The 17,881-nt window shown below is 41.1% G+C and overlaps 1 protein-coding gene across 2 annotated transcripts; it reads left to right on the top strand.

Annotated features, from left to right (window-relative positions):
- Positions 1-1,761: 1,761 nt before the first annotated feature.
- Positions 1,762-12,415, top strand: psph (phosphoserine phosphatase). Of its 2 annotated transcripts, none has more exons than XM_052035618.1 (6): positions 1,762-1,934; positions 4,313-4,470; positions 8,264-8,398; positions 9,000-9,145; positions 11,234-11,382; positions 11,582-12,415. In XM_052035618.1, exons 2-6 carry the CDS (start codon positions 4,331-4,333, stop codon positions 11,687-11,689), a joined length of 678 nt encoding a protein of 225 aa, XP_051891578.1. In that variant the 5' UTR covers positions 1,762-1,934; positions 4,313-4,330; the 3' UTR covers positions 11,690-12,415. The 2 variants fall into 2 exon arrangements, with proteins under 2 accessions (XP_051891578.1, XP_051891577.1); XM_052035617.1 differs by having other exon boundaries at positions 4,291-4,470.
- The last annotated feature ends 5,466 nt before the right edge of the window (positions 12,416-17,881 follow it).

The following is a 17,881-nucleotide window of genomic DNA, read 5'->3' as shown; positions in this document are numbered from 1 at the left end:
CAATGTTGTGCCCACCTCTAAACCACGGCTACGACTATCTTACTCCTCCCTTCCACATATCCCCCTATTTTAAATTCCTCCATATGCTTATCTAACAATCTTTTGAATTTGACCACCGTGCCTGCCTCCACCACCGCCCAGGCAGTGCATTCCATGCACCAGCCACTCTCTGGGTGAAAAAACTCCCTCTGATATCTCCTTTGAACTTTCCACCCATTACTTTAAAGCCATGCCCTCTTGTATTGAGCATTGGTGCCCTGGGAAAGAGGCGCTGGCTGTCCACTCTATCTACTCCTCTTAATATTTTGTATACCTCTATCATGTCTCCCCTCATCCTCCTTCTCTCCAATGAGTAAAGCCCTAGCTCCTTTAGTCTCTCCTCGTAATCCATACTCTCTAATCCAGGCAGCATCTGCCACTTCCCAGCCCAGCTCTGCATCCTATCACTATCCCTCTGCAATCTTCGACAGTCCTCCACACTATCCATAACACCTTTGTGTTGTCTACAAGTTGCTAACCCACCCTTCCAACCCCTCATCTAGGTCACTAATAAAAATCACGAAAAGTTGAGGTCCCAGAACTGATCCTTGTGGGACACCGTTATCAAAAATTTTGTCAATGCATTACACAAAAAGTGCTGGAGGAACTCAGCAGGTCAGGCAGCATCAATGAAAGGAAATAAATGGTCAACGTTTCGGGCCGAGACCCTTCATCAGGACTGGAAAGGAAGAGGGCAGAAGCCAGAAATAAGGTGGGGGGACGGGGAGGAGAACATGCAGGCAGGTGATAGGTGAGTCCCGATAAGAAGGGGGATGGTAGGTGGTGGGGGGGGGGGAAGATGTAATAAGCTGAAAGGTGATAGGTAGAAGAGGCAGAGAGCTGAAAAAGGAATCGGGTAGGAGAGGGCAGTGGGCCATGCAATGAAGGATGGAGATGGGCAGGTTATTAAGGCGGGGGAAGGGAGTCATGGGAATAAGGGAAGACAAAGGTGGGGGGGGGAAGACAAAGGTGGTGGGGGGGGGGGGGGGGGAAGACAAAGAAGGGGAGGGGTTACCAGAAGTTAGAGAAATCGATGTTGAGGCCATCAGGTTGGAGACTCACAAGGTGGAATATGAGATGTTGTTCCTCCAACCTGCATCTGGCCTCAACGTAGCAGTAGAGGAGGCCATGGATAGACATGTCAGTATGGGAGTGGGATGTGGAATTGAAGTGGGTGGCCACCGGGAGGTCCTGGCTGTTGCGGCGGACAAAGCGAAGGTGCTCGACCAAGCGGTCACCCAATCTGCAATGCATTGTACTTTTCAACTCTAGATAGTTTCACGTTTCTCCCAGATTTTAAAAACACAGCACAACCAAAATTGTTATTTTATATTTAAACATATGGATAGTACAGGACATAGCTTTAAGGTGAGAGGGGGAAAGTTTAAAGGAGATTGCGGGGTAAGTTTTTTTTGCGCAGAAGTGGTAGATGCCTGAAACGCACCGCCAAGGAAAGCGGTGCAAGTAGAAGGACAGCGGCATTTAAAGGGCATTTAGACAGGCACATGAACAGGCAAGGAATGGAGGGCTTGCATCATGTGCAGGCAGATCAGATTAATTTAAATTGGCAGGTATCTTATGTTCAAGGGTCTGTTCCTGTGCCATACTGTTCTATGGATGGTGGGGCCCACTAGTGGTCATATGTGAGGAATGACGTTGCCATTTTAATTAACCACTTGAGACCGGGCGCTGACGCCGGGACAAGTCATTCATTGGTCGCAAACTGCGGCGATTTTCTCGGGTTGCATTGATTCTCTGCGGGATGTTGGATCCGGAATCAGGAGGAAGGGATCACACCACTTTTAACTGTGTGTGTCCGGGGCACTCGGAGGGAGGTGGATGTCAGGCGGCCGGCGTTGGAGCGGCGCTGCAGGAACAAGCTGCATAACCCGGGGGTAAGTGTCAATCAAAGGCGGGAGCGCAGCGCTTCATGTTGGTCCCTGTGAAGTCAGATTGAAGTGTTTGCTGTCAGGAATTAAAAGTTTTTTTTTGCACAAGTACTGGGTGCAGGCTTGTATCGAGGCTGCTGTGCATCTGATGCCCTGGGTTACTGTGCACGGGCTCCGGGTGACAGTGGGACTGTGAGACCGCTGTGGAGGCCTGGACCGAGGCGAGTTCCCCAGTTCCCCATCTCCCCATCGCTGGGGAACTGTTCACCCCTCACTCACCCTTCCGCTTGTTGCATTAAACTTGCTTCCACTTCAACCGTGCCTTGATTTTAAAATTTAGTTTTCAGGTTCTGATCCCATTACAGGAAGGATGTAGAGGCTCTGGAAAGGGTGCAGAACAGGTTTACCAGGATGCTGCCTGGATTAGAGGGTATGAGCTGTAAGGGGGGTTGGACAAACTTGTGTTGTTTTGTCTGGAGTGTTGGAGGCTGAGGTGAGACCTGATAGAAGTTAATATGGGTCACAGATAGGGTAGACAGACTCTCTTTTCCCAGAGTAGAAATGTGAGAGGGGGAAAGTTTTTTTACACAAAGAATCGTAGATGCCTGAGCGGGCTGCCAGGGTAGTGGTGGAAGGAGATACGATAATGGTGTTTAAGAGGCTGTTAGACACATGAGTATTCAGGGAATGGAGGAATATGAATCATGTACAGGCAGAAGAGATTTAATTTAATTCAGCATCGTGTTTGGAGCAGACTTCAAGGTCTGTTCTTGTGCTGTACTGTTCTATGTTCTAATTCCACCTCTGGTTCCTCTGCTCTAGCCCCATAAATTGGGGTGAATGTACTTGTCAAAATCTGGTATCTTGATCTTCCCCAAATGTAACTCTTTTGTGACCATTACCCTCAAATGCCAAGGTCCTAAGCTCTGAAATACCTCTTGAACTCTCCTGTTTTAGGAAACTGCTCAAAACTCTATCTCCTTTGTGCATTGACGTCAGTTTTGTTTGATGATGTTCTGTAGGGAAGTTTGTTACTTTCAAGGCATTACATTCAAAGAGCTACATGAAATAAATGAGACAAACCTATCAAAAGAATGCAGAATTTGCTGGTGTCAGTCTCCATTGAGTTTGCTGAATCTTGCTGGTCAGTGGTGATGTTCACTTTGGATAACACTCAATTGGCAGCCCCGGTGGGTTTTGCAACAAGTTCTTTCTCAGTAACTGCCGTGATCACATCCACAGCCACAGTCTGTCTCGTGTCACGGACAGCAAAGCAATCAAGTGGTGGATGTTCAGAAGAGCTCTCCACACACACAGGCTTATTTGGAACTATATCTAAAATGTCTATTTCTCCGGATCACAAGATAATAGGGGAGGTTTGAGAATAGAAGGAATGTTTGTAGGTTAATGGAATACTAAATCATTTGTTGTAAGTGTTATTTGATTCTTGATTGATACCATTCCAAAAGATTATAGATACTTGGGGGAAAAAACTTAGAAAGAAAATGGGGAGAAGGCAAAAAAAATATGGAATATAAAATCAGTCACTTTAGTTCAAAAGCTTCTTCCAATCAGCTTGGCAGAGAGTGCCTTCATTTTGTAGTGAGAATTATAAGAACTAGGGAAGGGGGGAATGAGAACTGCTTGTGTGTATGAAGATCAGTGGGTAAACAAAGTAAAGATTCAAGAAAATTACAAGTGACGGTCCATTTTCTTTCTTTTACTTAAAGGAACTGCATGGGATTTGCATTTATTACCCCATACTTAGGATCAGTGACATAAGTGTGCAATTACATGAACAGAGTTGTGAAATCCAATTGAAGACATGAAGTTCACTCATTTTAACACTGAATGTGAATGATCAGTCAGTTAGAAGAAGAATGTGTCTGGAGAGTGAATTATGATATTGACCTGCTCTCAGGATGTTTCTTTCTATAAATAACATGCCTGTGATTGTGAAAATATCCAGTCTTGCGGCGGGTGTGTGGATGTGTGCAGGACTCTTGTGTCGGTCTGAGTCAGTGCAAACTTTGCTAAACCAGAAGAGTCCACAAGGAATGTTTCCTTTTGCCTGATATGTTGCTTCCTCGGAACAATCTGTGGCACATCATCAAGAGTTCTTGTGCAAGAATGAGTTACTTACTGTTTCACTGCTGAAGAGTGAGATTGGCAGGAGGCTAGAATTACAAATCTTCCGTGTACTATAAGCTGAAATTGGATGTGATCAGCCAGGGGAATGGGGAGTGATGTGTCTTAATCTTATTGAAATAACATGGGCTCTTTTTCAAAAGTTCAGTACGTGTGTGGTATTGGACACTTGCCTTCCAATTATCTTTGCCTTCCCTTGTGTTTTATGGTCTAGGATTATATTTTACTATTTCTAGAGGAACGTGTGCTGCAAAATGGCTACTGCTGTTGAAACGAAAGCTATTCTACGGAGTGCTGATGCAGTGTGCTTTGATGTCGACAGTACAGTAATAAAAGAAGAAGGAATTGATGAACTGGCAAAGATTTGTGGAGTTGGGGATGCTGTGGCAGAAATGTAAGTGTTCATGGTCTGTTGTCTTAATTATGAGGAGTGCTGCTGTAATGTTGTTTTAATAGTCCTTAACCACTCTTACAGCGCCAGCGACCTGGGTTCAATTCCGGCTGCTCTCTGTAAGGAGTTTGTACGTTCTCCCTGTGTGTCTGCGTGGGTTTCCTCTGGATGCTCCGTTTTCCTCCCACATTCCAAAGACATACGGGTTAGGAAGTTGTGGGCATGCTATGTTGGCACCAGAAGCGTGGCGACACTTGTGGGCTGTCCCCAGAACATTCTACGCAAAAGATGCATTTCACTGTGTGTTTGAATGTACATGTGACTAATAAAGAAATGTTATCTTTATATTTACCCCCAGAATTGAGCCCTGGCTCTCCATTGAAGTGATCAGGCGACTCCTCCAAGTACATTATACATATTTATATAACTATGGCAATTATCTAATCTGTTGGGGGGATTGAATTTTTCCAGTATAGAAGTTTATGGGAAGAGAGCATAACACCCAGGGTGTGATTGTACATGCCATCATGACTGTATGCAGCAAAGTATTGTTCTTGTATGGGTATGGAATTAAGGTCAAAGATGTCCAGATGTTGTTAGTGGAATTAGACATTTGAGATGCTATGTATATGGAAGGGAGCAATTTTATTGAATGCTAACCTGTGTGATGGTGAGGACCTTGGGAGAGAGAATGTAGAGACGTACAGTGTAGAAGGAGAACATTCAACCATCTTGCCTCTGAAAGACCTTTTGTTCAGCCTTACTCCCCTGCTGATATCCAAGGACCTGCAATTTCTTTTTCATTTTCAAATTCACATGCAGTTCCTTTTTGTAAGTTACTATTCAATGTGCTTCCATTGTGCTTTCTGGCAAATCATAACAATTCACCATGCCTTGGAAGTTTCTCTTCATTTCACGCCCAATCCTGCTACCAGTTACCTTTCATGCACTCTCACGTTAATCACTGATAGACACTTCCTGGACTTCGATCCGGTGACAGGGGAAGAACTAGATATCAGTGTACCTCTGTTTCTGCTGCCCTTGTCCTTCTAAGTAGTAGAGGTTGTAGGTTTGGAAGAAGCCTTGGTGGATTGCTGCAGTATGTCTTTTAGGTGGTACACACTGCAGCCAGGTGCATTGGTGTGGAGGGAGGGATTATCTAAGGTTGGAATTATATGCTAATTAAGTGAGCTGACTTGGATCATGTCAAGTTTGAGGGTCATTGGAGCTGCAGTCAGCTAGGTGAGTGGGGAGTATTCTTTGTAGGTGGTCAAATAGCTCTGCGTTCCAAGAGATGATTTCTGGATGCAGAATACACAGCCCAACCTGTGGTGTAGTTCCAGTATCTGTCTGACTGCTCCAGTCAAATTCCTGGTTAAGTATTGATGGCGCGTCAGTAAATGTCAAGGAAAGGTTGTTTAGACTCCCTCCTTGTGAAGATTGTCATTGCCTGACACCTGTGTGGCACAGATATTGTTTGCCATTTATCCTTCTCTGCCAGAATGTTGTCTAGGATTTGCTGCATGAAGCTGTGAACTCCTTTATTATCCGAGGAGTTGCAAGTAGAGCAAAACGCTGCAGGAATCTTCCATCTGACTGTATGATATTTTATATTTTTATTATTTTCATGTTTTTCTCATGGCCTTGAGGGAGGCCACTTGGCCCATTGAGTCTATGCTGCCTCTCACAGCAATCCCATCAGTCTCATTTCCCTATAACTCTTCTCTTGTGTGACCATCAACCACCCTGATTCTGCCATCCACCGCCTATAGTAGCTAATTAAACTACCACCACATCCTCGTGTTCATTCTCCCTGATTCTGCTCTTCAATCTTACTGGAGCATTTTGATGCCACTGTCAGTCAAATGCTGTACTGAGGATTCATTCTTCTGCCATATCTAGATTTCATCTTGTTCCTTATATGTTTGGACAAAAGTTCTAATTAGGTCTGAAGTTAAATGGTCCTGGTGGCAGGCAGATTATTGGCGAATGCCACTTGATGCATTTAAGGTGAGAGGGGTTAAGTTCAAAGGAGATGTGTGGGGCAAGTTTTTTTACACAGAGAGTGGTGGGTGGCTGGAATGCGCTGCCAGGGGTGGTAGTGGAGGCAACTACGAAAGACGCTTTTAAAAGGCTCTTGGATAGGTGCATGAATGTGCAGAGAAAGGAGGGATATAGACATTGTGTAGGCAGTAGGGATTAGTTAGTTAGGTGTTTAATTAGTTCGACAGAGCATTGTGGGCTGAGAAGCCTGTTTCTGTGCTGTACCGTTCTATGTTCTAAGTCACTGTCACTGGTTTGAGAGTCGTCACACATTGTGATAATTGGCCAGATTTGATTTGTCTTTTTCTGTGGGCTAGATTCTTCACTTTGTCAAGCAAGGATGTTGTGCTGGTCTGCAAGGATCAGTGCAGGGACCTAAATGCAAAAATGTAGGTGGCTGATTAGTAAGTTTTCAGATGACACAAATATTGGCCGAGTTGTGGATAGTGAGGAAAGTCGTTAAATGATTCAGCAGGATGTAGACTAGTTGGCAAAAGTGAGTAGAGAAATGGCAGATGGAATTAAATCTGGACAAGTGCAAGGTGTTGCACTTTGGGAGGTTAAACGTAAGAGGAAAGTGTGCATTAAATGGCAGGACCCTTAGGAGCACTGATGTACAGAGGGATCTTGTGGTGCAAGGCTATAGCTCCCTGAAAGGAGTGACACAACTCGGTACAGTGTTAAAGATGGTGTACAGCATTCTTGCCTTCATCGATCGGGAAGTTGTGTTTAAAAGTCAAGAAATCATGTTGCAGCTGTATCAAACTTCAGGCCACATTTGGAGTACTGTTGCTCCATTACGGGAAGGATGTGGAGGCTTTGGAGAGGGTGTGGAAGAGCTTTACCAGGATGTTGCCTGGAGTAGAGTATTAGCTATAAGGAGAGGTTGGACAAACCTGGATTGTTTGCTCTGGAGCATCAGAGGCTGAGGGGCGACCTGATAGAAGTATATAAAATTATGAGAGGAATAGATGTGGTAGACAATCAGAGTCTTTTTGCCAGGGTGGAAATGTCAAATTCTAGAGGGCATAGCTTTTATGGTGAGAGGTGGAAAGTTTTTTTACACTGATTGTTGCCTGGAATGTGCTGGCAGGGGAAGTGTTAGAAGCAGATCTGAAAGCAACGTTTAAGAGGTATTTAGAAAGGCATATGAACAGGCAGGGTTTGGAGGGATATGGACCGTGTGCAGGCAGATGGGAATAGTTTGGATTGGCATCATGGTCGGCAGAGACATCGTGGTCTGAAGGACCTGTTCCTGTGCTGTACTGTTCTATGTTCAACTAGATGTTGATGTTGCATCTTTATGGACTAGAGATAGGGATTTTTTTTTAAGCACAAAGACACCTCTACTTCGTGATTGTCTCTATTCTTGATTGGACATGGTGGGTCTAGAGAGTATTGGTGTATTTTGTTAGTTGTATGGTTATTCTTTTAGTGTTTAGCTCCAGATACAATATGGGTGCCTTGGTCTGAGAGATCGTTTGTATTCCCTATCACAGCTTGCATTGAACCAAAGTAAGGCTCTCAACTTGATGCTGTTTGGAAAGTAACAGAAATTGATACCATGAAGTTATAGATGTGATGGGTAGTCAGCTCTGATAGTTTATAGTGGACGCTTATCCTTGCTGTCCTATTTAGCATAGTACCATGCTATGTTGTAGTGGTTGTCTACATCATCTTCGCTTGTGATGCATGTTGGAGCATTTGTCCGTTTTACTCGAGTTAACTGAACTGTTCTTTAAATTTATCACAGGACACGGAATGCAATGGGTGGAAATATCCCATTTAAGAAGGCCTTAACAGAGCGACTTGCTATAATCCAACCTTCACGAGATCAAGTGAACAAACTAATAAATGATCAACCCCCTTGCTTGACTGAGGGCATGATGTAAGCTATTGTAGATGTTCTTAAAGATATAAAGAGTGACAAACTACAATACTGTTTGTAAGGATGTGGCGCCATTGTATCAAGAAAGGAGAAATTTTTGTAAGGGGAGAAAGAGGAAGTAAATTTAGCTTATTTATTTCTATTATTTCTCCTTTCCTAAACCCATATGCCATGTATAGGTCTCGAAGAGTGGACCTCTCCTCACCACTAATGTTTATGTGTGTGCACTTAGAATATTAAAAAGCTTCAGCGTCTATATTTCCTTGTTAATAATAATCAGAAACTAGAAGGTTAAAGCTAATTAAAATAAAAACTCTTAAAGTGGAGTATGAGATGTAGCAAGCTGCACCAACATTAGCTGTGCTGTGTGCCAGTTACCTGATGAAGGACTTGGATTGGACTTGGTAATATGGGCACACAGTTATAGGAAGGTCGGGTAATGTTGTGCTCAAAGATTGAAGAAAATTGTCCAAAGGAGCTGGGGGTAGAAGAGAGGAACACTGACTTTTTATAAGTAAATACATGTTGTGATTGTGTCAGTAAATTTCACAAACTAGTGTAGATCACATGAAGTATAATGTTCCTTGTATTTTTAAAACAGGGACCTAGTTGATCGGCTTCAACAGCGAAATGTGCAAGTCTTCTTGATATCCGGTGGATTCCATTCCATTGTGGAACACGTAGCAGCAAGGATCAACATTCCCTTAACCAATGTCTATGCAAACAAGCTGAAATTTCACTTGAATGGTGAGAATTATCATTACTGATAAATAACTTTGGACCCGAAACTTTTACTTTGTAGGATTCAAGTAAAGGCAATAACTGCTGATCATTTCCAGAATGTCTTGCCTCATTTTGAGGGGATGGGAACTTTTATAAAGTAAAGCAGATGGGATTGCAGATGTTATAAGGGTTGAAACTTTCATTCAGTTCCTGTTCAGATGGATGGGATGAAAGATTCTATGCTGGTTTTAATAGCATTATGTGAAATGATCTTGGTGGGGTTCAGTTAGTTCATTGTAAATATGAGCCATTCTTTGGCATGTGGTTGTTTCTTTAACTTATCAGGAAACTGAAATGGCTAACATGGGGAAATGCAAGAGGCAGGGAAATAGATTCTCTGTGGGACTGAGTAAAGCTTTACTTGGACTTAACCGTGGCTCTGTCTGATCTTGGTTTCTGAAATTTGCTGACTGTAGACGGCTCCGAAAAGGGAATGCGGGAAATACTCAGTCAGCATTTGTGGAGAGAGGAGGAGTTAATATTTCAGGTCAATGACTTTCATTAGAATTGGGGTGGGGGAAGTCACAGATCGAAAACAAGTTTGAGTGTGCAGAGAAAGGTGGTTTGAACAAACTGAAAGGTCTGGATATGGTGGAAGGCTCCAAAGACTGGTGAGTTTTAGCCCTAATACAAATTGTAGTTCAGAGTTACCTTGCCAATTGCTTGCTGACTATGCCCATCCTTGTATTTCTCAGCGAACCCTGTACCTTTGCTCAACCTGACATCCAAATTCTAGGGCTTCTGTGGATATTTGGACATTGACTGCACCCTAAACCTTTGACTGTGTTTTATCTACAGCAAGGAGGATGAAAATACATTGAGAATGTTGAGAATTGATTCTGCATCCAAGTATATTTTGACTTTAATATTTATGTAATATTTCTCTTTATAGTGCCTCACTGATGCTTGTTGCCTTGTCTATCCACTTTGTCTCACTTACAGACCAGGAGTATCCAAGATTTAATCTTCAGTCTTTCACCCTTGGGTGAGGGAGAGGAGAAATTAGCCAGTGTTCCAGCTAAAAGTGCAGATGATAGACAAAGAGGATCGTAGTGAGGCAGTCCACAAGTGTTAAGGCCCATCATGGTCACTTAGGTAATGCTAGTCATCAGTTGTGGAGGTGCATTCCAGCAAGAAGAAGGACAGTCATTGGTGGTGGTAGAAGGAGGAGAGTCGCAAATCTACTTAACATTTTATTTAATAATTTTTACTGCAATGGTATTGACTCCTGGAAACAGTTTAGAACACTAGGAATTAAATTACTTAGATTAATCATTAATTTATCAAACAGCAGTGTAATTTGTATTGAAGATGAATATAGGTTATTAGATTTCATTACTAAAGTAATGCAAGAATCTTATTTCTTGGTTCCTTACTGGATATTTGCCATGTATTATCAACTTTCTTCTCTTCCCTCTCACTGCATTACTTGAATGGCCAAGTGAACAACCGTGCTGAAACTGAATGATCTGTGGTTATAAGTAGCTGTGGGAGGTAGGTGATTGGCCCAAGATGTTCTCCTCATCCTTTCTCCATTTAAGTTACCTCTCTTTTCACATACAGCATGTCATTAATTGTCTTGCTTCACTTTGGAACCCTGGAATATTAACGTCTACTTTTGTAAATTATACGTCATCATAAAAACAAGTTAAATAATGCAATCTGAAGAGTTGTCTGGCAGTTTGGTGGCATTGATTTGCATTTCAGCACTTATTTATCTTTTGCATCTGGGTTGCCCCAAATGAACCATTTGCTGCCCTTGGCCAGGGCATGAAGCACAGTTAGATTGGCAAAGTGAAATGAAAGACCCCAAATGCAGAACAGATTCCTTTGTTAATCAGACATCCTGTACCTGAGAGGAATTTTGTAGATGCCGTGGAGATGTTCAGGTGGTGTGTGGGGAAGCTGAGGGTTGGAATATGAATGGGATGTGGTTTCTTGGTATGTGAAGTGTGTGCCTCACTTTTTTCACTCTCCAGATTATATTGTAGAGGAAAACTCTCTGTTATAAGCGAGATATAAAGGGTTCCTAACAGTTGTGTTTTATTACAGGCGATTATGCTGGTTTTGATGAAACACAACCAACAGCAGAATCTGGTGGGAAAGGCCGTGTCATAGGTCTTCTGAAGAAAGAAAGAGGCTTTAAGAAGGTTGTTATGATCGGGGATGGAGTCACAGACCTGGAGGCATGCCCACCTGCTGTACGTACAGATGCTGAAACTTTGTCATTTCAAAAGAGTAACTTCAAAATACAAATTCAGATCTAAACTTTTCATTATATACATCACCTAATACCAGAATCAGCCTCAATCAGCATTATGTCTTTAATTTAGATTCTCTTTAATGCACCGAAAACTGATTTTCAGAAATGGCTAACAGACTTTTGGTTTCCTGTCTTAGGATGCATTTATTGGATTTGGTGGGAATATTGTCCGACAACAAGTAAAGGAGAAAGCCAAATGGTTTGTCACAAGCTTTCAAGAAATCACTGCAGAACTGGAAAAGTAAATGTAATTTAAAAAGACAAATTGTACTTTATCGTGATGTATTTATAGAGAAGCATGAAGGAAAAGTTCTTGAGTGTTTGCATTATAATAAATTTAACCTCATTGGTTAATCCTTATCGCTCCTTTCCCATTTTGTTTCTGGCTTTCTCACTGTCTAGAAAGGTGATGCAGTTGTAGAGTACTATTTTTGTCGTACCATTGTCGGAGGCAGACCTTGTTTTCTGCACCAGCCACTCATCACATGATACAGTGCCTAGCAGGGGAACTGTAGATATTGGAGGAACTGTATGTTGGTCAGTGTTTAAAACACAAACCCATGTTTGTGCTTTTGGATTCCCCTGTTTTCTATGTTGCATATCCAGGCTAAGCAGGGTAGAATTGTTCCCATTTTGCAATTAGTGTTACCTCTGCAAGAACTTTGATTGAGTGGGAGCATAGTGCATTTTCCTAGTATGTCTGGGAAAGCAGTAAGCTCTGCATGACGGTTTCACTCTTCTCTTTTAGAAAGCTCCGTAGAAATCAGGAATGCATCCTTTGAGGGTGTTCTTTATTGGATCTCCTAATTAACTTGTAAATTGTAGAGAATATATTTGGAATAATGGCATTTTTCTAAAATCAATATTTAATTATATTGGAAAGTAATATCGCTGTTTGACTTTTGTTTACTAATTAAACTAAAATTTTGCTTGCACGACTGATTCTAGAATGTTGCTGGTTTACTACATTGTGTTTTGATCAAGATAAATTATTACAAGTAGACTAATTGTCTTGTGATTTTTTTAAAATTTAAATGAATAGATGTGAGAGGGTTGTCTGTTAGCTAAGAAGAGTAGACAAAATGTTTTTATATCCAAATTTACGACAGACTAATGATATATAGTTACTTGTTTGCTTTAACTCTCATGTAGAGTTATCTTCTCCAATGAATAAGTAAACCAGGGCTTGCAGCACAGTTGTTAAGCTTGTACTGAATGTAGAGAGACGTGCTGTACTGGTTTGCCTGCTAATCACTATATATAGCTGTTCTGAAAAACAAGTCTTTTGTGGGATTTGAGTTCATATTAGCAGCCCTACAGATGGAATGTGGAATCAAGATCTCTATTCACCAAGGTGAAGTTTCACTTTTTTGCCTTACTTGGTATCTTAGCAACTACTCTCACAGCCCCGCCAGAAAGCCATCACAAAAATGGAAAGGGTTGAAGGAAGCTATTGAGCCTCTCGAGTTCATTATTCAACAGAGTTCTCACTATAAGAGCACTCAATTGCCTCTTGAATGATTTCAGAGTACTTTCATTCACTTGTCTACCAGAGGACCATTCCAGATACTAACCACAGTATTTCCTAAAAGATTTTAACTCGCCATTTACCTTGTTACCTCTCCATTCTTGAGACATACCAGATAGATGTTTTGTTTTTACAACAGTTCTGCCCCCATCTTCATTGGCCATTTTGCAAGGATGGAGTATTGTTCTTTTCTTAACATTAAATGACTACATGGGGTTAAGATGAATATTATTTAGATTTTGCATCTCTTCTATGTGAAACTTATTTTGATCAGTGACCTTGTTGGTTGTCATTACAAAAACACCAATTCCAGCTGTGGGGGGAATGGATGATAAAACTGCTGTGATTTCCATAATAATTCCTCTTGTTTCTTCAGATCATATACTGGAACTACCTATTAAGACTTGGTATTAAGGAGGTCAGCAGAAGGGGTGAATTATTAGGGACCTGTAGGACAAGGCAGCAATGCAGAAGATCTTGGCAGCAGCACCAAAAATATTGAACTAAAGTAATGTATATTTTTAACCTTCGGCTGTGTATTATGATGCTTACCTGCCTCGTGTCCAGAAGCCTCCGTGAGAAGGTATTTGAAGACCGTCATGCATGACTCTTACTATGCAGCGTCCCTTTCTTCCACAAAACCGCGAAATGTGAAATATGCCTGTGTCAAAACCAGTTGTGGATAAGGGTAGATGGAAATCTGCAATTCTGGAGAGTTGTTATATCAAAGGTTTTTTTTCTTTAATGAACAGATTTTTTTTAGTGATCTGTAGTATGTATAGGACAGTGAGCTATGTTGCAGCATTTATGAAATTCTTTATTTGTGGCAGATAAGGAATCTTCAAACACACTCTAATTTTATTTCCCACCTTTAAATGGACAAGTTTACAATTAGAGGCAACTCCAATATCTCAAACTCTTCCAAAGTAATCAAATGGTGCTGACTTTGGAAACTATATTTAAGATGAGGATCAGATCACCAAGGAAATCCCGGGCGACATGTTCTACTGTTGTACAATATTGTAATTCAGCTCATCAATTACAGGCTAATGTTTTTGTTTGCTCCCTATATTTTTACATGTGCCTTTAATGTTAAACAATCATCTAATTTCCTTGAAAGAATTTGCTTCAGCAATAATTTGTGAAAGGAAACAATTTATGTTCTTTTTCATTCCAAAAGACTTCAACACAACAGGATAATTACTTTTGAAGTGGTTTCACTGTTAACAATTACATAATATATATAATGATCTCTTTTGGTTGCTTTAAGAATTTATACATCCAATATACCTTAACTTTACATGCAAAAATTGATGGTATCACTCCTTCAGTGCCGTACTCTGCTGATACTGTTGAGCCAAGCTGGCATTTAAAGGGCATGATTTGCTGGTGAGAAATGTTAACAGGAAAATGCTGGAAGCGCACACGCGCGCACACACACACACGCGCACACACACACACGCACACACACACACGCACACACACACACACACACACACACACACACACACACACACACACACACACACACACACACACACACACACACCCCTAAGCAGACTGTGGTGGTTACAACGTGTACCAGCTGAAAAGTGCATCACTGCTTTGACAGCAAGTCCACGTCTGCCAGTGCCTAGAAGGCTATGGTTAGGTGTACAGGAATGCCACCACTTGAAGGTTGCTTACCCAGATCCTGGACCTCCCCACTTAACTACCGTCAGCACATGGACTGGAGTGATGCAAGTAGCTGGCTCTCAAGCTACCTACTCAAGGCAAATTATGAGGAAATGCTGGCCTTGCAAACCTCTTATTAGGATAAAAAGGTTCTGACAAGAAACATTCATAAATTGGGAAGTCATCTGTTATTTCTTTTTTTTTCCTCTATAACATTCATTGGGTGAGCAAGAACATGATAACCTGCATTCCAAAAAATGCAAAAAGATATGAACGAGATTGTAAATCCCTGCAAGCTGCAGTTTATAATTGTTCTGCATGAGAAGTTTCTGTCCTTGATCTCAAAGTAGTTAACACTATGCAAGGGCATATTCAGCAAAATGTTACAGCCTTATCTGACTGTTAATTTGCTGCCAAATCGTGTTTCTTAGTTTATAATTCCCCCCTACTGTACAGCCAAAAAAAACTCACTTCTTTCAGTCTTACTGTGATTGATAGAATAGCACAGCATAGATATCAGTGTAGTAATTTCCAATCTGAGTTCCTGTGGAAAATTGATATTAAAATAAAGGGAAGAAACATATTTAACAAGTTGAGTGACACATTTTCTTCATAGTTTGAATTGTATTGCGCACCAATGCTCGATACAAGAGGGCATGGCTTTAAAGTAATGAGTGGGAAGTTCAAGGGAGATATCAGAGATATCAGTTTTTTACCCAGAGTGTGGTTGGGGCATGGAATGCGCTGCCTGGGCGGTGGTGGAGGCAGGTACATTGATCAAGTTCCAGAGATTGCTAGATAAGCATATGGAGGAATTTAAAATAGAGGGATATGTGGGAGGAAGGGGTTAGATAGTCTTAGGCGAGGTTGTGGGCCGAAGGGCCTGTATTGTGCTGTATTGTTCTATGATTTGTGAACATCTGTGGAGCTGTTCCTTGTTTGGCCTGTTGGTCAACGAATGATGTGAAAAGTGAAGGTTGTCACTGATGTTAGCTACTTTGGTTGTTAAGGTTACATATAACAGCAGTTCATCTGTGCTGACAATACAGCAAATTCACTGATATAATACACTGAATTAATACTTCATATCTATACTGAACATAGGCATCCCATATTTCTAATTGTTTGCCTGCATTTACAAAACTTGCATATATGCTCTTCCCTTAAAAACAGACTGGTCTACTTCCCAAAGTGGATTTGTAGTATTTGGAGCTGCCTGCTTTATTTGTTCATATAGTAGAAGGGACCTTGGTATACCAGTTCTCTGTGCATACCATTTTATCGTCTCACTATCCTGTGTGGGATGCACTCAGAACACTGATATGTGGGTAGTTGGGGTTGGTGTTGAGGCAAGATTTACTATATTTTAAAACAATCTGAAGCAGCTTAAATTCATAGCTGCAATTCCTTTTGTGGGTGAAACATTTTTTCTTCCTGAATTGCCCACGTGGTGCACAAATGAGCCAAAAATCAATACAGTGGAGGCAGGGCAGCTCTTTATAGCAAGAAAATCTCACAGGTTCAGGGAGGGGTGTTGAAAAGATATTCCTTTTTAGCTAAGAGGGACAAGCTTCTTGGTAACATTTAGTCCCAGATGACATGAGAGCGAGTCAGAACAGTGTAGTTAAGAAAAGATAATCCAAGCGTGAAAAGGAAAGTCAACTGGTATAAAAATTAGTCTAGGTAAGTGAATGAAATCAGAGAATAGGACTGTACAGAAGGAGACTATTTGGCCCACTGAACCTGCATCAACTCTTCTGAAGAACAGTCCCAAAATTTCTCCAATTCACTTCCTTCAAATATTCAATGCCCTTTTGAAGCTACTGGTTATTCATTTCTCACCAGTTGTAAACAGTTCCTACTTAGTTATCCAAACATTTTATATTAAATTATATGAAGTAGAATTTTCTGGCTCTTTGTGTGGTGTAGCTACAAGTAACCTCAGCTTCATATGATCATTACCTTCACGGATGGTGGATAGAAGTTCTTAATGTCCTCTTCCATTCAGCTTGTTCTCAAGCCCAGTGACCCATTGGTTACTTCTTGGAGGTTTCAGGAGATGGTCAAAATTATGCTGATTAAAACTTCTTCATTAGTATTTATGTGACATTCAATTTGAGTTGATGTCTGGCAATTAGATAGTTACTTAATGATGCATTTTAAAGCTGTGATGGCATGAAATTCATACTATATGTTGTCATACTTTTAGATGCTACTTCTTTAAGGTTACCATCTGGAGCCATATAGCATGGAAATGGGCACCTTGTCCTATTGAGTCTGTGTCAACCATCGAGCAGGCAGTTATCCTAATTTATTCTCCACACATTTCCATTACCTCCAACCCCCCTCACCACAGATTCTACCACCCAACTGCACACAATATGGGCAACTTACAGTTGCCCATTAACCTACCAACCCACAGGTCTTTTTCTATGTAGAGGAAAACAGAGCATCTGGAGGAAACCCATGTGATCCCAGGGAGAACGTGTACACAGACAGCACTCAAGGTCAGGACTAAACTTGGGTTACTTTACTAGCTGCACCACTGTGCCACATCAAAACTGTGTACACTGGAAACGAGACTTTTGATTGTCTTCTTAAAGGTAAAGTAATTTTATTAAATTGTTCACCAGAAGTATCTATGGAAAATTTGGACCCACTTTCCTACAATTTTTTTGTCCAAATTAATTAATATAAAACTGGAAGGACACATCAATCATGATAGTCAATGACATAAAACTACCTTGGTCTGGAGATGATTGCATGAAACTGCGTGTTTGCAAGAGTAGAAAGTAAAAATGAAAAACCTTGATTACACAGATATTAGATTATTTGACTTAAACTATAATTTGCCCTTTTTCTATCACTATATTTTATTGCATCTTGAATAGATTCAGAATTTATTAATGTACCTAGATTATTTGAAATATTAATTATTTCATATAAGTATCTCACAGTCTATTTAATATGGCTGTATAATCAGGACCAGTTTCACCCAAGGTCCTCAATTCAAGATGGTGCTGAGCAAATAGCACAAGCCAAATATTTATTTTCTAAAAACAAAATTTAAATGTATTGCCATTTTTTCCTTGATATGTTTCAGCTGAAGTATGACAAAGAACTACAAGCTCATCAGGCTACTGGGGAAACAGGTTCTTGACCATGTCAGGTTACAGGTGTGTTTCTGCCTTTGGAAGGAACGGTAAGCAACTCCTCTGTGAAAAGCTAACAACAT

This window comes from Pristis pectinata, chromosome 21, assembly GCF_009764475.1.
Source record: "Pristis pectinata isolate sPriPec2 chromosome 21, sPriPec2.1.pri, whole genome shotgun sequence".
In the NCBI taxonomy this organism is placed as follows: Eukaryota; Metazoa; Chordata; class Chondrichthyes; order Rhinopristiformes; family Pristidae; genus Pristis; species Pristis pectinata.
The sequence above is the reverse complement of the archived record's forward strand: the minus strand, read 5'-3'. Positions and strand labels throughout refer to the sequence as shown.

Excerpts from the sequence above, each read along its gene's own strand:
- psph (XM_052035618.1), top strand. The coding sequence starts at position 4,331 with ATGGCTACTGCTGTTGAAACGAAAGCTATTCTACGGAGTGCTGATGCA. Across the intron at positions 4,471-8,263 it reads GGGGATGCTGTGGCAGAAAT|GACACGGAATGCAATGGGTG; the intron begins GTAAGTGTTCAT and ends AATTTATCACAG. Across the intron at positions 9,146-11,233 it reads GCTGAAATTTCACTTGAATG|GCGATTATGCTGGTTTTGAT; the intron begins GTGAGAATTATC and ends GTTTTATTACAG.